This window comes from Equus przewalskii, chromosome 13 (assembly GCF_037783145.1).
Source record: "Equus przewalskii isolate Varuska chromosome 13, EquPr2, whole genome shotgun sequence".
Lineage (NCBI taxonomy): Eukaryota > Metazoa > Chordata > Mammalia > Perissodactyla > Equidae > Equus > Equus przewalskii.
This window is the reverse complement of record NC_091843.1, coordinates 90,474,481-90,499,040: the sequence shown is the minus strand read 5'-3', so window position 1 is coordinate 90,499,040 and position 24,560 is coordinate 90,474,481. Positions and strand designations below refer to the sequence as shown.

The following is a 24,560-nucleotide window of genomic DNA, read 5'->3' as shown; positions in this document are numbered from 1 at the left end:
CTTTTATAAAACTTGTACCTTAGGAATCAACTTAGGAATCAGAGTTGAGGAGCTGGCCTGGTGGCGCAGTGGTTAAGTTTGGGTGCTCCATTTCAGCGGCCTGGGGTTCGCCCATTCAGATCCTGGGTGCTTATCAAGCCATGTTGTGGTGTCCGACATACAAAGTAGAAGAAGATGGGCACAGAAGTTAGCTCAGGGCCAGTGTTCCTCAACCAAAAGGAGGAAGATTCACAACAGATGTTAGCTGAGGGTCAATCTTCCTCACCAACAAAGAAAAGAATCTGGGTTGTTAGGAATAATTTCTTGACAGACAGTAATTTTGAAGGGTAAATCAAATGGTCTTTTAATGATTATCTCTACTTCTGGGTGAGCTGAACGAATGCCCCTGTGTCCTAATGACATGGTTTTATTCTCACAAACTAAAAATTACCTCAAAACACAACTGATCATACTCTATCAAAGAATGGCTTTAGATCGCTTACCAAAATCATAATTTTTGGAAATTATCCTACATTTAATTGCCTTACTTTATAACCTAATATTGTAGGCCAGTTTATTCAGTCTTTGTATTGTATCTTCTTAGGTTTCTTTAAATGTTACCACCTTGCAGATTACTGGTTATTATATATAAACCTTTCTAATATATTGGAATATTTTAACTACAAAAAAATATTTCTTGTGCAATAGAATCTCTTTGCATTGGCTGGTGATGAAGAACCAGAGGTACGAAAAAACGTGTGCCGAGCACTTGTGATGTTGCTTGAAGTGCGAATGGACCGCCTGCTTCCTCACATGCATAATATAGTCGAGGTAACACAGGCAGTTTAAAGGCCTGCTCCTTGTTGTTCCCCCAAGAAAAATCCTGGGCACAAAGTTTACGATGTGAAACCGCTGTTTGCCAATTTATTTAACACATAAAAAATAGGATTGTCATAGGGTTAGAAATTATCTTTATGGTGATTTTTCTTTGATGATATTTAAGATGTTAAAGAGGGGAGAACTTGTTTAAAGGAGTAGATAGCTTTTAACCAGGATAACTAGGAAATATTTAGATTGTGTTTTTTAGATATGGGTTAGGCTAAATGATCCATAAAACTGGTAGATTAAGTGGCATGTTCTTGTGTCACTGGAGTTTAGAATTTAAAGAGTTGTTTTCTAACCATTCCTGGTAAAATTGATCTGATGAACTTGTGACTTATGGTCCCAGTGAGATTTCTGAGTAGAAAATATGTAACCATTATAGTTAGTTCCAGCAAACCATTTAGATTTTAAAAGGCCCTCTTTCAATCTCCATGCAATTAAAATAACTTTACTAGGAAATTCTAAGTACATTGATCACTGTTTAGCCATTTTTAAAGGAAGGAATACATGATAACAAGGTATAATTATTATTAGAACAAAATAATTTGGGCAGTGCTCAGTACTGCTTGCATCAGACTCTGCCACCTGGCTTGCCTGTTACTGGATGTAGTTGTACATGAGTGATATATGGCTTTGCAAGTGTATTAAATAGGACGTTATCTAGGTCCTCCCTTTCCCTTCCAGAAGGCCATCTGGTGTGGAGAGGGAAGGTCTTTTCCTAAAGGATGGGATCTAAAACCTGGGAGAAGAGAGTTAGCACCTGTAATGTGCAGCAGCTCTCATTCTAATACCTTAGCAAGGATAATTGTAGAGATGAGGAGATGTAGCAGCATGAGATGGGGATAAGTGACGTTTTCTCTGATGAGCCTCTTCTCTCTGTGAAGTGTTGTGAAGAGTCAGTGGAGCTGGTTGAAAGTTGGCAGGAGAGATTAGAGTTACCCCGAGAGTTACAGCCATTTTATCGTTTGCTGGGGCCGTGTCACAGCGGGAGCCTCATGTATAATGCCGCAGTTCTTCAGCCGTGCTCAGCTTAGTGGTGGGACATGGTGTGGGTGTGGTGGCAGCTGGCCTGTCACGCTGCTGTGTCGTCACACTTTGTCGTGTGAGATGTTTCAGTTAGGCAGAGGATGGGTACGAAGAATTTGTCCGTTGACCCCAATTCCAGTCTAAGGTACACTGGGAAATTACACACGTCCCTTTGACAAATACAGTTTTGTTTTTGTGTGCAAGGGCTTTTTTAAAGGAGGATAGACACTATGTCTTTGGATAGATTGGGGAATCAGATGTTCCTCCAACAAAGAATGAATTTTGCTTGGTATGTTAGAGGACATGATAGGCCTGTTTTGTTGGAAACTACAGATTAGAGTTGCGTTACAAAATGTCACTACTTTGCAAATTAAAAAAAAATTAACTTTTGTAATTGTGTATGTCAGTATCTCTCTAAATATGTGAAAGTATATCCATTACAGGAGACAGTTTGAGTGGTTATGTTGTAAAAAAGATTCTTCATTTTAAGAAAGGTATTAGGGAGTTTTTTACTTTAATGTTTCTGAGAAGACTTAATGTTTGATTATTAATACATTTTAAACATCTCAGTGGTTTTATGAAACGAAGTACACCTGTACGGGAGCAGGTAAACAACACGTGTTGAATACTTTTCGTTAGGCAGAGTTGTAAAGCGGTAGTTCTAAGTGTGCGTGCGTGTTGGAGCTGACTAGGAAACTTGTTTCAAGTCCAGAGCCTGGGTTGAGAACCACTCTGAAGTGCAAGGCCATGGCAGAGGACCCTTATCTTGCTGAAATGGGATTAGGTTTGTTTTGATTGTATGATTTGAATTGATTAATTTTAACTGTAAACTTTTGTTTACAGTACATGCTACAGAGGACCCAAGATCAAGATGAAAATGTGGCTTTGGAAGCCTGTGAATTTTGGCTCACTTTGGCTGAGCAACCAATATGCAAAGATGTACTCGTGAGGCATCTTCCTAAGTAAGTGTTTCTTCTTATGGATGCTACCTTTGTTCTTAAATTTAACAGTGATTTTTCATTTTTATATTTTTAGGTTGCATTCTTCTGCCACCAGGGACTGAAGTTCTGAAGAAGTCAGACTTAATTTTACTGTTGGCAGAAGTAGAGAGAGTTTTCAAGAAGCAATTACATTTCTTTTAATTATGTGAGGATGGTTTATTCTAAATCATAATTAATTTTGGGTAATTCATGACACAGCTCCTTTTTTTAATAATCCTTATAGTTTGACCATGGACTCTGGTCGGGATTTTTTCTGAAAAAAATCATTTCCTGCTAGTTGTGATGCTCTGAAATTTTTCGTTAATCTATTGTTAATCCTATTTTTAACCCAGTGAATGCTGTTAAATCAGGTTTTTGTTTTGCTGAGGAAGACTCACCCTGAGCTAACATCTGTTGCCAATTTTCCTGTATTTTGTATGTGAGCCACTGCCACGGCATGGCCACTGATAGCCGAGTGGTGTAGATCTGTGCCCAGGGACTGAACCTGGGCCGCCGAAGTGCCATGTGCTGACCTTACCCAATGGGCTGCTGGGGCTGGCCCCAGTTATTTTTTTAAATAATGTTTTTTCCAGTTTTGTAGAGTTACAATTGACCTAAAACATGGTATTAGTTTGGTATCTACAGCATAATAATTTGACATATGTATTTGAAAAGTAATGCTTACTTTCTTTTGAAAATAAAGTAATACAGGCTTGTGGAAGAAAATTAAAATGCAGAGAACTTAAAATCTCCTAGATTTTCACCACCCTGAGTATTCACTGTTAGTATTTTTGATGTGTTGTCTTTTAATGTTCGTTTGTTTTCCCTTGTGTTGGTACCGTATACCAAATACCGTGTTTTCAGGGTGTTTTTAAACTTGGTAGTATGTAGAGCATTTAACATGGCGTCTACCTATAGTTAGTGCTGAAATGTTTGGTTATACTCTTTTCAGTTATTGTAGCTTGTGTGCTGTCTGAATCATAAATAATCCTGGAGTGAGCATCTTTCTTTGTCCGTAAGTGGTGGTTTCTTTTAGGTGGAATTCCTGGAAGTGATTTTTACCAAGCTCCTAGGGTCTGAGCATTTTAAAGCTTCTTCGTAAATATTCCAAATTGTTCTCTAGTGAAGTTATGCCACTTTACACCCCACCAGCAGTGTCCTGTCACATCTTTTGCCAGCCATTAGTTATAATTTCTCTAATCTTACCAAAATGGATAAGCAAAAAACAAAACCATTTGTTTTCTTTTTTTTCAGTTTTTTTTTTTATTGAGTTATTGATAGGTTACAATCTTGTGAAATTTCAATTGTACATTAATGTTTGTCAGTCATGTTGTAGGTGCACCACTTCACCCTTTGTGCCCACCCCCCACCCCACCTTTCCCCTGGTATCCACTAAACTGTTCTTGGTCCATAGTTTTAAATTCCTCATATGAGTGGAGTCATACACAGATTATCTTTCTCTCGCTGGCTTATTTCACTTAACATAATTCTCTCCAGGTCCATCCATGTTATTGCAAACAGAATGATTTTGTTCTGTTTTGCAGCTGAGTAGTATTCCATTGTATATATGTACCACATCTTCTTTACCCATTCGTCTGTTGCTGGGCACTTAGGTTGCTTCCACGTCTTGGCTATTGTAAACAGTGCTGCAATAAACATTGGGGTGCACAGGACTTTTGGGATTGCTGACTTCAGGCTCTTTGGATAATTACCCAATAGTGGGATGGCTGGATCGTATGGTAGTTCTATTTTTAGTTTTTTGAGGAATCTCCATACTGTTTTCCATAGTGGCTGCACCAGTTTGCCTTCCCACCAGCAGTGTATGAGGGTTCCTTTTTCTCCGCAACCTCTCCAACATTTGTTACTATTAGATTTAGATATTTTTGTCATTCTAACGGGTGTAAGGTGATATCTTAGTGTAGTTTTGATTTGCATTTCCCTGATGATCAGCGATGATGAGCATCTTTTCATGTGCCTATTGGCCATCAGTATATCTTCTTTGGAGAAATGTCTGTTCATGTCTCCAGCCCATTTTTTGATTGGGTTGTTTGATGTTTTGTGGTTGAATTGCGAGAGTTCTTTATATATTAAGGATATTAAGCCTTTGTCAGATATATGACTTGCAAATATTTTTTCCCAGTTAGTGGGTTGTTTTTTTGTTTCAATCCTGTTTTCATTTGCCTTGAAGAAGCTCTTTAATCTGATGAAGTCCCATTTGTTTATTCTTTCTATTGTTTCCCTTCTCTGAGAAGACATGGTGTCCGAAAAGATCCTTTTAATACTGATGTCAAAGAGTGTACTGCCTACGTTTTCTTCCAGAAGCCTTATGGTTTCAGGTCTCACCTTTAGGTCTTTAATCCATTTTGAGTTTATTTTGGTGAATGGTGAAAAAGAATGGTCAATTTTCATTCTTTTACATGTGGCTTTCCAGTTTTCCCAGCACCATTTGTTGAAAAGACTTTCTTTTCTCCATTGTATGCCCTCAGCTCCTTTGTCAAAGATAAGCTGTCCATAGATGTGTGGTTTTATTTCTGGGCTTTCAATTTTGTTCCATTGATCTGTGCACCTGGTTTTGTACCAGTACCATGCTGTTTTGATTACTGTAGCTTTGTAGTATGCAAAACCATTTGTTTTAATATATTGTCGTGTTAGTGGAGTCATATTTTTTTCAGATGTTTACGGTACTTGGATGTTCTCGTTTTCATATAGGCGAGTTCTTTTTCTTTTCCCACTAGGAAAGCAACAATTCCATCTATATTTTATTCCAGCCAATCTGGAATTTATTTGGGAGTAAAGTGAAAGGTGATGTGCTAAATGGATTTTTTCCTTCAGGAAGTCAATGTATTGATTTTTCTTCCTTTTCGCCCTAACTTGTGATGTCGCTTTTATGATATGCTTGTTTCTTACTATAGGATTGTATCATTCTAAAAATCCTATAAAGAGATGTTAATTCTTATAAAAACTAAAGAGATTTTATTAATGAAAACCCAAGCTATAACATTAGGAGATAATTACCGATAGTACACAATTACAGCTAGATGCTCCAACTCTGTCATTAGACTAATAAAATCTAAACGTCCTTGGAGCAGGTGGGAACTTGGTAGCAGGCTGAAAAATCAGCACTTCCCTTTTTGCTGTGCTGATTAATTAGTGCAAACATTGTAAACAGCTCAGTGCCAGCATAGCTGGGTTTGATTTATATGTCTTCCAGACCACTCTTTGGGAACCATTTTTATATAAAACAAGGCTGCTTTTATTTCAGTTGAAATAATGCATTGTGAAGATGGGAAAATATCAGCATGTATCTGATGCTGACATAAAAAAAAATGTGATAAAAGAGCTTGTTTTTCCAAATAGCTCTGTTAACCAGACTCTTGTTTAGGATGAGCAAAAAAGGTTTGCCTGGGCATCAAAATTGTATATATAATGAGATCGCTCTTCTTTATATGGACTCACAAAGAAAGTACTCATGTGACAAGGGATGACATTAAATTCTTTTTTCTGTTTCTGGGCTGTATAGTCTGCTCTGTTTTTTTTTAAGCAGTAGTATACTCTTAATTATTGAACATTTAATAATGTTTTTTGCTACCTGGTAAAGCAGGTCTTCATTTCCTTTCTCTTTTTCCTCCAAAATTATTTTTACTTTTTTCCACCTTTATTCTTGTACATTGATAGCTCCTGGGCCTGTAATTCATGTAGAACAATTAACCCAATGCCCAGCACATATGTAAGTATTGAGTAAACATTCATCGTTGGTATTAACATTATTGCCCTTCCGTGATGTAGCATAGAAAGTTCTTATTTTCAGTGGCTACCTTAGGCTTCAGGAGAATGATTCTTAACAGTTAGACCTCTTCAAAGATACAGTCTGCCTTGCATGATTGGAATTCAGCAGACACACGCCATCTTGCCACATGGTCACAGTTAACTCCCGCATCTCTTCCCAGCCTCATTTTCTTACTTGCCCAGCTGTTTGGGTCCTTATTTCCTGCACATCTACTTTTATTCTCTCTCTGGCACAGACATTGTGATCCACACATCAACTGCACTGACCATCAGCCTCCAGCTGCCCTGCATCTCCCCTGCTCTGGATTAATTGAACTCTCTTTGCTTCTTGTGCAATCCTGTTGGGAAAAGCTGCCTTGCTGGGAGGATTGATGGCCGTAGCACCCATGGCCTTCAGCGCCGAGTGGACCTTCACACACCTGCCAATTTGTTCTGTTCCAGATCAGCTTTTGTCTTCCATTCACCAGAGCAGCTGTTTCAGACCTTTATCCCTCTTCTGAAGTTCTCTTCATTCAGTGTGTGAGCACTTCTGTTTATAGGGGAAACAGGGCACCCTCCATCTTGCCCCAAAATTAACAGATATCTTTTCATGTGAGTTATCCTTTTCCTAACCAATCTATTTATGGTCTTGGATGGCATGATTTTTTCCTTATTCCAGGGACCTCACTCCATCAGGTAAGATGTATTCTCTCAACTTTCCCCTTCTGTTGCGTCTTCTCCATAACTTTTTAACTTGCTGCCATTTCTTCCATCTTAAAAAGATTCAGAGAACAGATGAGGCTCTGTCTTCACTTACCTCACCTCCTGTTTAGCTCTTCAGTACTTTACAGTCTGCCGTCTGTCCTCAGCACTTCCCTGAAATTATCGACAAAGATCGTAAATGATTTAACTATTGGTGATGCAGATGGACCTGGTTGTCCTACAAAATGCCTGTAGCTTACAAAATATGGTTCTATGTGTTATAAATTTTTTCTTGTTCTTTTTTTTTTGTGAGGAAGATTCATCCTGAGCTAACGTCTGTTGCCAATCTTCTTCCTTTTTTTTGCTTGAGGAAGATTAGCCCCAAACTAACATCCATGCCAGTTCTCTAATTTGTATGTGGGATGCCTCCACAGCATGGCTGGTCTGCACCTGGGATCTGAACCCACGAACCCCAGCCCTGAAGCAAAGTGTGCAGAACTTTAACCACTTAGCCATCAGGCTGGTCCCACTATGTATTATACGTTTTATTTAGTTGTGTTATACTATCTAAATGTTAAATTACTATTAGTCTTTCTCTTTTAGAATTTAGAAGGACTTTGAGTGTGGAAGTTTGGCTGGCTCACATTTTTACATCTATCCAGGGGATTTTAAATCCCACTGCTTCTGTTTCCCTGTTAGTAGTGCTTTAATTAACGAAGGCTTGCAAAATTATCTCGTTGATAGAAGAGTTGTGCTAAGAAGTGGTTTCACACCTATTTATTAAGTTGACGTTAGAGCATGTAACTGAAGTAAGGCCTCAACAAAGGCTGAAGACAGTGTAGGCAGTGAGAGTTTCTTGTGTCCGGTGTAGGGAAAGAATTGTCTTTGGAGTCAGGCCCAACTGGTATTGAATTCTGACTCTCCCATTCACTTAAAGCTTATGACCTTGTGGAGATAATGTAACCTCCCTGAGCTTGAGTTTACTCCTCTGTAAAATGGGGATCACTAGATTAGAAGGAAGGAGCCTGTTGATCAGCCCACAGCTGGCACTCTGAGCCTGAGTTTCTTTTGCCTCTTCATACTTCCACTCTTTTCCCAGGACAGTTAAAGGTAGAATTTGGAAGCAGAGGACTGTGGACTTTGTTAAACGTTTACAAAGTGTTCTGGTACCTTTTGTCCTCAGTAGACTCTTTCATGTGTGTTTGATGGGCCAGTGAGAAAAAAATTACCAAAGCTTAAAATTATTACAGCCACAAGAGGAACTGAAGTTAGTGTTTTGACCTCTATTTATGTGTTTTGATAAGTATTTTTTTTTAACTAGACATCATAAGTATTCCAGTATACCTGGAATTCCATGTTTACAGACATTGTGGCTCAGCTTTTTAATGACTACATAATGCTTTAGATTGGCTATGATATGCTGGTTTATTTAACTATTTTCTTACTGGAAATTTAAGTTGCTCTTAATTTCTTAAGAAACTGAAATTTGAATTCCCTGACTTTTTCTCAAAGGTTATAATAACCTTGTCCATAGAGCTCTTTTTTTCTTTTTGATAAATTCCTTTAGACTTACTGTGTTGTTACATTTTAAATGCTGGCATCTCTTTTAGTAAAAGGAATACAAATACTGAATGCAGGCTCATTGTAAAAATGTCGCACCATTTGGAAATAAAAGAGAAGTTTTGTCTTTTATTAGCCTACTCACTGCCCTCTCCAAAGATACCAGTTTCTTGTATATCCTTCCTAGATAGTCTGTGTAATCTCAGTATTTTTTAACTCAAATGGAAATGTGCTATATGTGTTTTACACCTAGGTTGTTGGTTTTTGGTTTGGGTTTTTTTTTTTAACTTAGCCAAGCCCTAAATGATGAACATTTAGACTGTTTCCAGTATTTTTGTTATTTTTTCACGGTCTTTTAAAATTGGGAATGTTGGGGCCGGCCCCATGGCTGAGTGGTTACGTTCACACGCTCTGCTTTGGTGGCCCAGGGTTTCGCCGGTTCGGATCCTGGGGTGCGGACATGGCACTGCTCATCAAGCCATGCTGAGGCGGCATCCCACATGCCACAACCAGAAGGACCCACAACTAAAAATAGACAAAAATGTACCGGGGGCTTTGGGGAGAAAAAGGAAAAATAAAGTCTTTAAAAAAAAAAAAATGGGGGATGTTTGTTAGTATATTTTGCATAAATTCTTAGGGGAGAAATTGCTGGGTTTTTGTTATTGTTTTTATTTCTAAGCACTATATATATATATTTTTTAAAGATTTTATTTTTCCTTTTTCTCCCCAAATCCCCCCAGTACATAGTTGTGTATTTTTAGTTGTGGGTCCTTCTGGTTGTGGGATGTGGGATGCCGCCTCAGCATGGCTTGATGAGCAGTGCCATGTCCGCCCCCCAGGATCTGAACCGGCGAAACCCTGGGCCACCAAAGCAGAGCGTGTGAACGTAACCACTCAGCCATGGGGCCGGCCCCCGTAAGCACTATTGACAAGCTATCATATTCCCACTAAGATTCCATCCATTAAGTCTGTGCCTGAATATATAAAAGGCCTGAGATGCATGTCAGGAGTACTCATCATGTGAGAAGGGCAGACATCACAGAATATGCGCCAAGACCCGTGTTGGCTGAGGTTAACTCACTCGTATTGTGGTTGTGTCCTCATATTACTAGTATACATATGGTTGTTAAGACTTTTTAATAACTGTGTTGAGATCTTTGTTTCATGAATTCCTTTCCCTCTAGGTTGATTCCTGTGTTAGTGAATGGCATGAAGTACTCAGATATAGATATTATTCTGCTTAAGGTAAGGAAGGTTTTCTGTGAACAGAGATTATTTTTATTGACTGAGTAAATCTTTGAATTTGACTAGTAGAACATCCATTTAGAATAGACTATGTCAATAAGCTTTCCGTTGTATATTCTGTGCTACAGAGTTCAAAGACAGAAGCAAACAATGGATTTGGGTGGAAATTGATCCAGCTTAATTGGAATTAAGTGGTGACCCTAGTAGACTTAGCTTTAATTTTCTGTTGATTCAGATTACCTAGAGTTTATTTTAAAAGATCTTGTAAATATGATCTGAATTTGATTCGGGTGCTCTGGATCATACCAGCTGGTGGTAGGCAATCTAATGCAATTGAAGTACCCGTCACCTGACAGGTGTTATATGATAGTCTTTTCTTCCCTTCACAGGAACTGTTCTCTGCACAGGGAGTGGTTCTTATTGAAGGATTAGGCTTCAAAATCCTGTGCATGACCCCATCTCTGAATATTCTGATTCTTTTACTCATGTGCCTATTATTAGCTTAAAATGAATAACACCAAAATTTTCCCTTTTGAAAAAACAGGGTGATGTTGAAGAAGATGAAACAATTCCTGATAGTGAACAGGATATAAGGCCACGTTTTCATCGATCAAGGACAGTGGCTCAGCAGCATGATGAAGATGGAATTGAAGAGGAAGATGATGATGACGATGAAATTGATGATGACGATACAATTTCTGACTGGAATCTAAGTAAGCCAGAGAGGGAAAAGCAGAGTTGTCTGCTTTGATAACAGTATTATCAAGAAATAATTCACGTATCATACAATTCACCCATTAAAGGGTACAATTCAGTGGTTTTTAGCATATTCACAGAGTGGTGCAACCATCACCACAATGAATTTTGGAACTTTTCCGTCACCCCAAAAAGAAACCGCATCCCCATTGCAGTCACTCCCCATTTTCTGCAAGTCCCCCAGCCCCAAGCAACTACCAGTCTGTGTTCTCTCTCTCTAGGTTTGCCTGTTCTAGACTTGCCCTATAAATGGAATCCTATAGTGTGAGGTCCTCTGTGACTGTCTTCTTTCACTTCGCACGTTTTCAAGATTCATCCATGTAGTAGCATATTTCAAGACTTCACTCCTTTTTATTATGGAAGAATAATCCATTGTATGTGTAGACCACATCTTATTTATCCATTCGTCAGTTGATGGACATTTTGTTGTTTCTCCCTTTGGGCTATTGTGAGCAAAGATGCTGTGAACTTTTGTATAAAGTTTTAAGTGTAGATGTATGTTTTCACTGGGTCATATGGTAACTGTTTAACCTTTCGAGGAACTGACAGACTGTTTTCCGAAGTGGCTGTACCACTTACTTTCCCACCAGCAGTGTCTGAGGGTCCCTGTTTGTCTGCATCCTTGCCAACACTTGTCTGTCTTTTTATTACAGCTCTTCTAGTGGGTGTGAAGTGGTATCTTACTGTGGTCTTGGTTTGCATTTTCCTGGTGGGCTTTTCTTATGTTTAATCTTCATTATATTCCTTAAGAAGACTTCTTACCTCAAACTCCTGTTTCTCAAAAGACTATCTATTGTTTGATACTATAAAATAGAAACATTGGCCACAAGCTTTTCCTGTTTTCCTAACATAAACTCATTTTTTGTGATAATTTGCATGACAATTAGCTGATTATCATGGATAATTCTAAAATAACATAAATTGCTTTGTCATATTAAACTTACAAAATATGCTTTTTTAAATCTGTTAGCTTCCAACCTTTGCTGCAAATCCACATCATCTGTTGAGCCGGCATCCTAGGCTGCACTCTGATTAAATAACTCTGGGGAGGAACCGAGACACGTCTGTTTCACTTGCTTGCTTGCTGGTTTTTAAAGCTCTGCTGCTGTAGTTCAGGGTTTCTCAACCTCAGCATTATTGACATTTTAGGCCACGTAATTCTTTGTTGTGGTGGCTGTCCTGTACTTTGTAGGATGTTGAGCAGCATCCCTGACCTCTGCCCGGTAGGTGTCAGCATCACCCACACACACACAGTTGTGACCACCCACAGTGTCTCCATACATTGCCACATGTCCCCTGGAAAACACAATCACCCCTGTTGAGAACCACCACTGTAATTCAGAGTTGGGATTTCTAGGACCTGATGATGCGGTTAAGAACATAAATCATCAGCCTGGACTGTGTGGTTGGTTTGGTTAAATAGTGGTCATTCCTCTGTTGCCAGTTTAGCTTCCTATAACTAGCAGTTGCTCAGAGTGCCTGATATGCATTGCCCTGAGCCAGGGACTTTGTGCACATGCCACGTTTAATCTTTCCAGCAGCCTCACGTAGGTAAGGAAGCTAGAGAGAAACTTGCCCATGGTTAGCACAGTCCTGGTGGCACGTCTAGTGTTGGAACCCAAATCTCACACAGGACGGGAACCCACAATCTTTACTGCTACACAAATTACCTTATGTGTACTTCAACTTTCATGTGGGCAGCAGGAGGGGTTTGTGATTACAATATAGGTAACTACCAAAGAAATAATGTACATTGAATTGGGGGAAAACTACTTCCTCTTTACGCCCCACCCATCTTTACATGTCCTTCCGTAAGTTTTTCTGCGCACATACAGACAAACACATGTGTATCTTCGTTTTTGGAAGGGAGGCTGACTTTGCAGATTGAAATCAGATTATATGTACTCTGCTGGCTCTTTTCCATGTATCATTTAACTAATTCTGTGTCTGCACATATAGATTCATTCTGTTTCATAGCAATCTATTCATTTGTAAGGATCTATTATACAGTATAACTGAGACCCTTGTTGAGGAGTAAGCTGTTACTTCTGGCCAATGTAAAAGCTTTTTTTTTCCCTAAGGATTTTACTGTTGTCTACTAGTTTGTGACTAACCGTTTATTATGCCTAGTTCACATTGGGGGAAAAATTTGGATACTTATATTTTCGTTCTTTTCAATTTTTTTGTTCTTTTTAAATTAACAGTAAATGAAATCTGAATTGATGTATAATTCCATAGTTAATAGCTCCTTTGTCTGTAAAGAATGTTTTCGAGCATATTTTATGCTTCACGTGCTGGTGACTTTTGATCCATTTTATTTGCCTAACCCCCACCTAAGTCATTACATATTTGATTCTGAATGATCTACCACTAGGAATGTTAAGTAGAAATAATAAACGTACACATTGTGCTGTGGGATTCTAACAGTGGGCATTGTGTCCTAGAAGCATTAAATTGAGTGGAAAAGTATTGATTTTAATTTTCTATATAGACAAAAGAATTCTCATATGACAGGCATGTACAGAATAGAGTGTCTTTATAATAAGCTTGCTAATTGTAATTCTTGGTCATAAAAAAGTATTCTTGTTAATAGAATTTTTTTCATGTGACAGACTGCCTCCTCTTTAATTGAGTTCTTTGAAACTGCAGAGGTATGAATGAAGTGTACATGCAACAGATACTCATTTTATGTATATATATAACAAAATGATAATAGACGTTAATGTTATATTTTTGAATTAACTATTTCCTTAGGAAAATGTTCTGCTGCTGCCCTAGATGTTCTTGCAAATGTTTATCGTGATGAGCTTTTGCCACATATTCTGCCCCTTTTGAAAGAATTACTTTTTCATCATGAATGGGTTGTTAAAGAATCTGGCATCTTGGTTTTAGGAGCAATTGCTGAAGGTAAGTCACAGTTACCTTTGAACTGTAGAGTTCTCAGTTGGCACCGCTGTGGCCAGGCTGCTGTCAGGAATTGTTACTCTCTAGGGAAAGACCGTTCACTCTTGAATTCACACACCCCTTTGCTCTTCTGTTGCTGATGTGGGGTAGACAAGACTGTGATCCACGTTTACCTTTAAAAGACTGTTTGAATCTAAAAGCCATCTTAGGATAAGTTTTTACTTTGAACCAGTTAGCTATTATTAATTAAAGAGCCGTAGGTTTACTTCTAACCCCAGTCAGATATTTTGCAAATGCTTCTGTTAAAGGGAACAGAATGAGAGGCCTCAGATGTCAGAAGCATCCCCATTGCTAAAAAAAAATAACTTTGTTCCATAGGTAAGTGTAAGAAACATGCTGAGTCAAGAGTGTTATCATCCTCTACAAAGGGTTGTTATTCTGTCCTGGCTGTATACCCCTGTGTACAAAAAACTGAAGTATCTTACAAGCATTTCTGAAAGCCATCAATTGTGTAGCAGACGTAAAATATGAGCTCCTAACCCTACTGGAAGATACATAGGGGCAGTTAGCTCTATTTCAGTTTTTTTTTTTTTAACAATTTCGGGGCATATTATTACAGCACAGTCATGCATTGCTTTACAGGAGGGACATGTGAGAACTGCATCTTTGTGTGAACATCAGAGAGCGTACTTACACAAACCTAGATGGGTACAGCCCACTACACACCTAGACTCTAGGTCCTAATCTTATGGGACCACCATCGTATATGTGCTCCATCACTGATCAAAACGTCATTAGGCAGCACATAAGTGTATATTTGTTGCAGTGGAGATGATCTGGATATTTTTTTATGGATGCGTGTGTTGGTTTAGTATTTAACTGAAATAATTTTGTTGTAACCAAATTTTAGCACTTTCTGAAAGATTTATTTTTTTCTAGGTTGCATGCAAGGCATGATTCCATACCTGCCTGAGCTCATTCCTCACCTTATTCAGTGCCTCTCTGATAAAAAGGCTCTTGTGCGTTCCATAACGTGCTGGACTCTTAGCCGCTATGCACACTGGGTAGTCAGCCAACCCCCAGACACGTACCTGAAGCCATTAATGACAGAATTGCTAAAGCGTATCCTGGATAGCAACAAGAGAGTGCAAGAAGCTGCCTGCAGGTGGGATGAATTCATAACAAAATGGGCATTGTGGGGGAAGAGAGTATTTCCATGAGAAACTAATTTCAGCCTTGTGGTGGAATGGTGGTATTAAACCATTGGTGGAGTTTTAGTACCTATAGTTTTCACATGAGGATTTTGTAAATCCAGGTGTGACTAACTATACATCAGTCTTCACTGGTTCTTCATTTTTTTCCACTCAGTGGCTATGATAATAGTAGAATTCTCTTTCACTCTAATTCACGCAGACATCTGGAGTGGTGATGACAAGGGTCCTACTCTTGCAGGAAGTAAGAAGTTTGAGCAGATTCCCATCACTGGTCTACAGTTAACTATCATTACTCCACAGAAGGTCCCATAGGGACTGTCATCTGTCGCTTAGTGCATCTGCTAGAGTAGCTGCTCTGGCCATTGTGTTCGAGGCTGTCTCTGTTTAGATGTCAGACCAGCAGTCAGTTTCATTACTACAGATATTCTGGTTTTCTGGAATAAACCTTTATGTTCTAAAAGGGGCCACTTTCATTTATAGCTCTTAATTTCTCAAATAGAATTGCTTTTACCATTGACTTTGTTAATAGGAAGAAATCACTGTTGAAAAAGAGGAAAGTCAGTTTAAATGGAGTTGGACTTTACCAAGTCTGAAGCAAAGTATCTGGGAGAGTTCTGATTCTTAATGAGATGAAAGTTGAACAAGGGGGCTTTGGGGATTGATAGCACTGAATTTTTTTAAGTAGGAGGAGGATACAGATTATGTTTAGTTTCTTGCAGTTTATTCATCCAGCAAGTTTTTTTAGATCCCTACTAATTGCTAGGCATATACCAAAGCTGGGCTTACAGCCCCTGCCCCCTCGAGACTTACAGGCTAGTGGGGAATACTGAACAGCTATATAATTACAGTTAATGGCAAGTGCTGTGAAGGAAATGGTTCGCAATGCTAATGACCAGGAGTTTCATTAACAGTTGGCTTAAGCCTATCATTTTAGGAAATTCTCAACTGGGTAGAACAGAAAATAATACAAACCTTAATTTTAGAAATGAAGGGCCAGATATACCTTAGAGTCAGACGAGTTTAGGTCTAAATTGAAGTAACTGCACTGAGACTCTGGACCTTCTCCTTTCTTACACAGTTGTCCTAACAGACAAGCCTCACATAATGCAGATTTATAGTAACAGATGCACTGTGCACTCTAATGCATAGTGTAGGGCTTAGAGAAACTTTTTTTTAACTTTATTGAGGAATAATTGACAAATATAATTGCGTATATTTAAAGTGTACCACGTGATCGTTTGATATACATATATATGGTAGAAAAGTTACCAAGATCAGGATAGTTAACACATCCATCACCTCACATGGTTAACGCAGGTCACTCACTCTTGTGTGTGTGGTGAGAGTGCTTACGACCTCCTCTCAGCAACTCTTGAGTATTCAGTACCGAATTATTAACTGCAGTCTCCATGCTGCACCTTAGAGCCTCAGAAGTATTCTAATAACTGAAAATGTGTGCCCTTTGACCCACATCACCCCATGTCCCCCTCCCACTAGGAGAAACGTGAGCGGTCGTGACACTGCTCTGTTCTTACACATCTCAAACACACTAAGTGTCAATGATGTTTCTACAGTTTTGTGACTGTTGGCATGCATCTGAAGGGCAAGGTGTATGTTAGAGTGTAGCATTTTCATTCTCATTTCACCAGTCTGAAACGATCGCTGGAATGTAAGACCCCTGGGAACAGGGACATCGTTTGTTCGTTGCTCTGTCCCCAACACTCTAATAAATAGTAAACACCAAATAAATGTGTTGAACGAATAAATATGAGTCAGCATCGTTTTAGTTTTAGATTTTACCAGTGTAGTTAAGCAGATGCCTATAAGTGACAGCCTTTTTGAAAGAAGTGGTAAGGAATGGGAAAGAAATAATAAAACTAAGCACCTAGTGTGCTGCGTGTAAAGTGTAAATAGATATTCTCTCAACTTAGTTTCCTATCTCTGTTGTATTCTGTTCCTTTTCTGCAACAGTAATTTCCCTTTTTTTTTCTTTTTAACAATTACAGTGCCTTTGCTACCCTGGAAGAGGAGGCTTGTACAGAACTTGTTCCTTACCTGGCTTACATACTTGATACGTTGGTCTTTGCGTTTAGTAAATACCAGCATAAGAACCTGCTCATTCTGTACGATGCCATAGGAACGTTAGCAGACTCAGTAGGACATCATTTAAACAAACCAGTAAGTATCTCTGATTAACTAGGATGAAAAAATATGTAGCATAGTCACAATCAATAGGTTAACGTATATTCGGAAATTAAAATGTTTAGGGAGATATGAACACTTAGTGTTTGGTGCTTTAAGAATTTAGATCTTGAAAAGGCAGCAAGTGTATTTATCTTTTATAAAGTATGAAAAAATAAATATGTGCTTCATATTACAGCAAATTACAGGAAATTACAGCAGCATCTCACATGAATGCACCAACATTTTTTATGGTGACTAAGGGAAAAGGGATGAAGACTTCATACTCTGGATTTCCCTCGTTACTTTATTCCGAGTGTTTTCCATCTACCACTTAATAGCACAGCACCTTGAGAGCCCTGGGTCCAGGCAGCTTCGTTCTCTCACCGGACTCTCAGGTGTGGGGAGCACTGCAGCTTGAGAGTCCTGGGTCCAGGCAGCTTCGTTCTGTCACTGGACTCACAGGTGTGGGGAGCACTGCAGCTTGAGAGTCCTGGGTCCAGGCAGCTTCGTTCTCTCACCGGACTCTCAGGTGTGGGGAGCACTGCAGCTTGAGAGTCTTGGGTCTAGACAGCTTCGTTCTCTCACCAGACTCTCAGGTGTGGGGAGCACTGCAGCTTTCGAGCCCTGGATCTAGACAGCTTCGTTCTCTCACTGGACTCACAGGTGTGGGGAGCACTGCAGGTTGAGAGTCCTGGGTCTAGGCAGCTTTGTTCTCTCACCGGACTCACAAGTGTGAGGAGCATTGCAGCTTGAGAGTCCTGGGTCTAGGCAGCTTTGTTCTCTCACCGGACTCACAGGTGTGGGGAGCACTGCAGCTTGAGAGTCCTGGGTCCAGGCAGCTTCGTTCTGTCACCGGACTCTCAGGTGTGGGGAGCACTGCAGCTTGAGAGTCCTGGGTCTAGGCAGCTTCGTTCTCTCACTGGACTCACAGGTGTGGGGAGCACTGCAGCTTGAGAGTCCTGGACCTAGGCAGCTTTGTTCTCTCACCGGACTCACAAGTGTGGGGAGTACACTAGATGAAACAGTTAGAAATTGGGGTAGCAGGTGAAAAATGCTCACTACGGTACCGAAGAAGTGTGGCTAAGGAGCCAGAGAGACCCTGTCTCTTGTGGTGTTAAGGGTGGAAGAGGAGGGTGCGATTGGATTCGTTTAAGTAGGGTCTAAGGAATAGAATTTTAATAGAGCTCAAAACTCCCCGCTGAAGGGATTTCATCTTCATGATTGCTATAGGAAAAGTCTTCAAAATCGTGTCTTTAGGTTATACTTAAAACTTGGTACAGGGCACTTGGTTTGTGGGTTTGCTTTGATGTTGGTTTTGTTTTTGGGAGGGGGTTTCTAAATGTCTCAGACCCTTCAGAATCTGTGCCCCTTGTTGACATGATCACTGTGTTTATTTACCTGGTTTTATGGATTCTTCAGTTTAAATAAGGACATGAATCCTTTTCTACAGACGCCTCTGTAAGTTTACCTGTCATTTATAACGTACGGTGCCTCAAGAGCCAGTATTATGTCCCAGGCCCCAGGACTGAAAAGATTGTCGCTAGAGTGTAAAACTTAGACAAATCATCCCTGATTGTGCTCATGTAATCTTTATGTAGTGGTATATTTGTATACGTTTTCTTTCTAAAAGGATATAAGATGACTTTAAAACAGAACACGGTCATGTAAATTAAAAGGCCAAAACAGTAAAATTTTTAAAGGTGCTAAGTAGAACAAAGAATTAGTCTTAATATGCATTCTGTAACGATTTTACACAATTACTCTAAATGGGTTTTAATTTTCATAGACTCAAAATGGACTTATTTACATATGATAGTGGAGCTTTATGTGTTTTTCATCATTGTAAATAGGAATATATTCAGATGCTAATGCCTCCGCTGATCCAGAAGTGGAACATGTTAAAGGACGAAGATAAAGACCTCTTCCCTTTGCTTGAGGTAGGCCGAGCTGCTAACATGTAGTGAATCTGACAGTGTGTTTTGTCAGACACTCATGTCCAAATCTAAAGTGAGTGTCCAAATCTAAAGTGAGTGTATGTGATAAGTCAAGTGTTAACAAATTTGCAGTCTGAACCATTTCTGTTAAAATGCCGAGTAAATAGGTAACCTCTCATTAATTATGGTGCATCTATACTTAGAAACACTGTTGAATGGAAAAGGCATAATGGACTGTTAACGCTTTTTTTTTTCCTTTAAGTAGAGATGATTATATATGTTTTCTAAGTTTCTCTACTTAATTGATAATAAATTATCTTGGAGATCTTTCCATATCTACATATGATATGTCTATTTTACCATATTTCTTTATATAGATATTAGCTATGCCATAATTAATAGTCATTCTTTTATATATTATCACGTATATACTCACACATGTATGTAAAGTAGCATTGGGACTTGATGCTAATAAGGAGGGACTTCACTTTATTTTTTGCTCTGTCTAGTTTGAATTTTTTCCATGCATATTAAATACTTTTTCTAACCAAAAAGAAATTTTATATGATAGCACATAACACACAATCAGATGTGGTTACTTAAACCTGGATGAATTGCTCTTGCTAGAACCAGTTCAGTCATTGTTACTCTTGTTCCCACTGTCATTTGAGGGGTTACCACTTCTGCCATAGGTTGTCCCTAGCCAGTGAAGTAAAAACGTCTGTGACCAACAGCAGTGGCTAATTCTGGGCCCTACAAAACAAGAGTAATCATTATGGTTAAATCGATTTCTTTTCAGGCAGGGGTTCAGAATGTGCCCAGTAAAGTCTACCCATGTCATCGATCAGGATAGGAGGATAAGTAAATATCTCTCTTATATTTGAGGGAAAAAAATAGGAATACTTAATCTGTCGTTGAAGGATAACATTCATTATAGGAACTTTCTTGGTTTTTTCCCAAGGAACCACCCCTGACAGGCTGGCAAACTTAACAGCAGGGAATGGCATCCAAAAGAGAGGTTTGAGAAAATAGACCTGCTGTGGCCAGCAAGGAGGGCAGGCTCCTAAGTGCTCAGGGTCTTAGCGAGTGAGTGTGGAGGCATTGATCATAATCTGAAGCACGCCCAGAAGTTTTCATGTACTTTATTCTTTCTAGTGCCTGTCTTCAGTTGCCACAGCCCTGCAGTCTGGCTTCCTTCCGTACTGTGAACCTGTGTATCAGCGTTGTGTAAATCTGGTACAGAAGACCCTTGCACAAGCCATGGTATTTAAAAAATTTGTACTTATCTCCCTTCTTGGTATCATAAACATTTTTCTAAGGATATGCGTAATGTATACGAACTTTTTCTGTAATTAATTCAAAGTAAGTTTTCAAAAAATTGTGTCTAATTTCAGCTGAACAATGCTCAACCAGATCAGTACGAGGCTCCAGATAAAGATTTTATGATAGTGGCTCTGGATTTACTCAGCGGCCTGGCCGAAGGACTTGGCGGCAACATCGAACAGCTGGTAGCCCGAAGTAACATTCTGACGCTAATGTATCAGTGCATGCAGGTGAGACTGGGCACATTAAAGCCGACTGAAACCTGCTTCTCTGTGTCACAGCGGATTAATCTCTCCTCATTTCTTGTAGGATAAAATGCCAGAAGTTCGACAGAGTTCCTTCGCCCTCTTGGGTGACCTGACAAAAGCTTGCTTTCAGCATGTTAAGCCTTGTATAGGTATGAATATTTTCTACTGCTGTGTGATTTTTAACATGGTGTTTACATCAGCTATGTTTTTTATTATTAAACTGAAATTTCATGGAATCCCGGCATTTATAAATGTGTATTCTACTAGTTAGAGCTACTGATTGAGGCAGGCAGGATGGGAACCCGTGTCTCTTGCTCCCCTGTGCTCGCATCAGTGCAGCCCTTTGGTAGGCACCGTGTGACTGGAGAGAAGGTGGAAAAGCATTCCTGTAGCGTGGAGGACATGCCACCTGTGAGACCTTGGTACCATGTGCTGGCTCATGGATACCTTTTGAATAGCCTCTTTTTGGTAGAGGTACCCAGAAGTAATAATAGTAATCAAGTTTTCTCATGATAAGCCAGCATACTTTTTCAGGTATCATAGGAAACTTTTCAAACAATTTACTTTAAAAGTAAATAATGGTTTGTTTCTGTTTTAATAGCATAGCATTTGTCTTAGCCTTTTGTGAACACAATAAAGGATTCCTTAAATACTGTAATCTGAATTGCTGTTGCACCCATGGATTAAATGGGGTTTCAGTTATTTTTCCTTCATTTCTATACCCAACCTTGGTTGTTTCTGATCCATGATTTAATAAACCTTTAAAACATTGACCTCAATGATTTTTTTCATTTGATACAGTTGTGCTTTTGAGTTTGAGGGTTTTTTCCAGTTTTATTGAGATATAATTGACACATAACATTGTATAAGTTTAAGGTGTACAGCACAGTGATTTGATACATGTATATAATGTGAAATGATTACCACAGTAAGTTTACTTAATATCCATCACCTCACGTAGTTAGAAAGGTTTTTTTCCCTTGTGATGAGAAGTTTTAAGATCTCTCTTCCACATTCACGTATACAGTATCCCTGGCTGTAGCCGCCAGGTAATACATCACATCCCCAGGACTGACTTACCTTATAACTAGACCTTGGTCCCTGTGACCCCCTTCACATGCTTCCACGTTGTGCTTTGAATAATAACTGTGTTTCTGAACTTTGAGTAATAACATTAATTAGGATGTGTTAAACCATTAAGTTTAAGCTCACTCCTCTAAATGAAAGTAATGAGTTCTTGTTTCATGGAAAGCTCCTTCTATAGGTACTTAGCATTTAATTTAGTAGTTAGGAGTTTAAACTTGTGTGAAAGGGTTTCATTTCTGTTTTATTTTAAAACTTTATAGATCACGTGTACCTTCTTCAGGAGGCACACAGTGTGTAGTTGTTTCTTTTTTCTCTGTTATCAGCCATGATGGTTGTTTGCTAGATACTGGTTCTCAACCCAGGTCAGTTTTGCTGCCATTCACGCCCCCTGCTGCAGAGCGTTCTGTTTACCACTGGGGGTTGCTGGTGTCCAGTGGGTAGAGGATGTTGCTAAACTGCCTGCAGTACAGGAGAAACTCCCCCCCACCACCACCCCACCCCCCACGAGAGTGAGCTGGCCCCAGTTACCAGCATTACCCAGATTAGAAACCCAGGCTTGGATCCACTAATTTATTGGGCGTTTGAAAAAAAAAATGATGGTATTCTAATGCTTTGTTTAACAGTGAGAACACACATGTAGAGACATTTCCCATATCAATAAATTTTATGATTTATACCTAAAATACAAATCATACAGGAGAGGCAGGATAATTACTTGATTCTCTCTCTTTATTTACCAGTTTTCAAAATGATGAATTTTTTTCCAGCATGCTCCACAGGTATCTGTAGTGTGTTTTCAGTTTTTGAGTGTCAGTATGAACTCGGAATGCTTACGTTGCCCTCCGATGGCAGTGGGAGCTTGCCCAGTCAGCTCCTGAGTCCTCTCTGGGATGACAGCGTTGTCCAGGCCTGTTTTGTGCATTCCCTGCCCTTAGCCTGTAGGAGACATTTCTCTGAGAGCTTCCATTCCTTCTGAGTGGAAATGATATTTACAGATCACAGTCTGTGCACTAGGGCAAAAGTTATTTTAAAAGCCAAAATCATTGATTTAAAAAAAAATTTCTGTGTGTGAAAAACTAGCTTTGAAAGGAAGTTCTATTGTATTACATTTTCCTCACTTTTAATTTGAATGTTTTCAGTCTAATGCAAGAGGGATTATCTGACCAACTCTCTTTAATGACACCTAAAATCAACCAAAACTTACATGTCCTGGGCTACTTCACATGAAGTTCGGTGGCCATAGTGCCTCCTTCAGTTTCTTAAGATAAGTATTACCAGCACCTTTAAAAACATGGCTGTTTCTTGCCTAGATTTCAGTTTCCACCTAGTAGATTTCCTGTAAAGCACAATACACTGCTCTTGAGAAGTTTGCTACATAGTTCTTAAAAAATTTTTTTTCTAGCTGATTTCATGCCAATATTGGGAACCAACCTAAACCCAGAGTTCATTTCGGTCTGCAATAATGCCACATGGGCAATTGGAGAGATCTCCATCCAGATGGGTAAGATGTTTCCCCTTTAAAAGTATACATTTTTAGATGCCTTAGTATTTTTGTAGTTGCCCTTTTTTTAATGTAAGTGAGCTTTATATATTTTTCTATAACTTATGTCACAGTTAATAAAGGGAGCAAAATATTTTCCATTGATATTTTAACATTCAAATTTTTCTCTTTGTTTTCTCTTTGGGGATGATCTAGGTATAGAGATGCAGCCTTATATCCCTATGGTGTTGCACCAGCTTGTAGAAATCATTAACAGACCCAACACACCAAAGACGTTGTTAGAGAATACAGGTACCATATGACTGAACTGTTAACGGTGAAGAGAAAATTATTTGCCTTTTAATTTTCACTTAAGATGCGTAGAGAAACCAAAGCAAAGCTAGCTTTAGAAACCTGGCTTATTATTAACAGCTATTTTGGATTCTCAGTAATGAAGTGTTCTGTTGTAGCCGCATTCCATAACTAGTTTTCAGAAACTTTTAAAAAAGTTTTCTCTCCCATCCTGGTGTTTTAATACTCCGTAAAATGGACCCCAGCTAAAATAGCTATTGAATAGTATGCATTTTACTTTCACATTAATTCATAGAGTAACTGGGAGCTGGGAAGTAATGATTTTTTTTTAATCTGTAAAAATGTGGCCAAAAATAGATTGCAGCATAGTGGCTAATTGGTTGACGATGGCAGATGTATTTTGTATTTCATTGTATACTTTCCTTCACACTGGGAACTTAAGCAGTACCTTGTCGGGTTTTATTCAGGAGGCTTGTTTCTCTTTTGCATTTATAGAAAGCATGTTTATAATAAAGAGGCCCTTCCATACTACAGAACACATTTCAGGGTGATTCCTTTCCATCTTCCTGATTTTTGCTAATAATGATAAAAGATGTAAATTTTGTTTTCAATCAGGCATATCCTTTTCTTTATATTCTAAGGTAATTCCAATAATATATTCATAGTCAGTGGGGGTCTTAGCAAAATACCAGACAAAGATTAAAACAAGGTTTTCTAAGTAAGAAAATTCGTTTTCAAAATATGGTTTTTTATTTTTTAGTTAGAGAAAGTTTATTCTAATGTGATTAATATTGCTATGTTTATTGGTATGGAAGGAAATCTTTTAATTATGAAACAGTTATATTGGCTGTTTGGCTGTATGGGTACTGTTTATTTATATCATAAAGTAAATTAGATTTTCATGCTGAAAAGTACAGAAATCTATGTATAGGATGGTTACGAAATCTTGTCAGGTTTTTATCTTGTTAGAATGCAGTACC

General features: G+C 38.9%; 1 protein-coding gene across 8 annotated transcripts in view; it reads left to right on the top strand.

Moving 5' to 3' along the window:
* TNPO1 (transportin 1) overlaps positions 1 to 24,560 on the top strand; it is a 91,948-nt gene that overhangs the window by 53,575 nt on the left and 13,813 nt on the right. For all 8 annotated transcript variants that reach the window (XR_011525327.1, XR_011525328.1, XM_070569866.1 and 5 more), the window contains exons 8-20: positions 688 to 810; positions 2,731 to 2,849; positions 10,079 to 10,139; positions 10,684 to 10,852; positions 13,650 to 13,802; positions 14,739 to 14,964; positions 17,020 to 17,191; positions 19,048 to 19,134; positions 20,287 to 20,394; positions 20,526 to 20,684; positions 20,764 to 20,851; positions 23,191 to 23,289; positions 23,485 to 23,580. Coding sequence is in view for 6 of the 8 variants with exons in the window: in XM_070569866.1 (XP_070425967.1) it covers positions 688 to 810; positions 2,731 to 2,849; positions 10,079 to 10,139; positions 10,684 to 10,852; positions 13,650 to 13,802; positions 14,739 to 14,964; positions 17,020 to 17,191; positions 19,048 to 19,134; positions 20,287 to 20,394; positions 20,526 to 20,684; positions 20,764 to 20,851; positions 23,191 to 23,289; positions 23,485 to 23,580 (1,660 nt within the window). In the remaining 2 variants the exon portion in view is untranslated. The remainder of the gene's footprint in view (positions 1 to 687; positions 811 to 2,730; positions 2,850 to 10,078; positions 10,140 to 10,683; positions 10,853 to 13,649; positions 13,803 to 14,738; positions 14,965 to 17,019; positions 17,192 to 19,047; positions 19,135 to 20,286; positions 20,395 to 20,525; positions 20,685 to 20,763; positions 20,852 to 23,190; positions 23,290 to 23,484; positions 23,581 to 24,560) is intronic.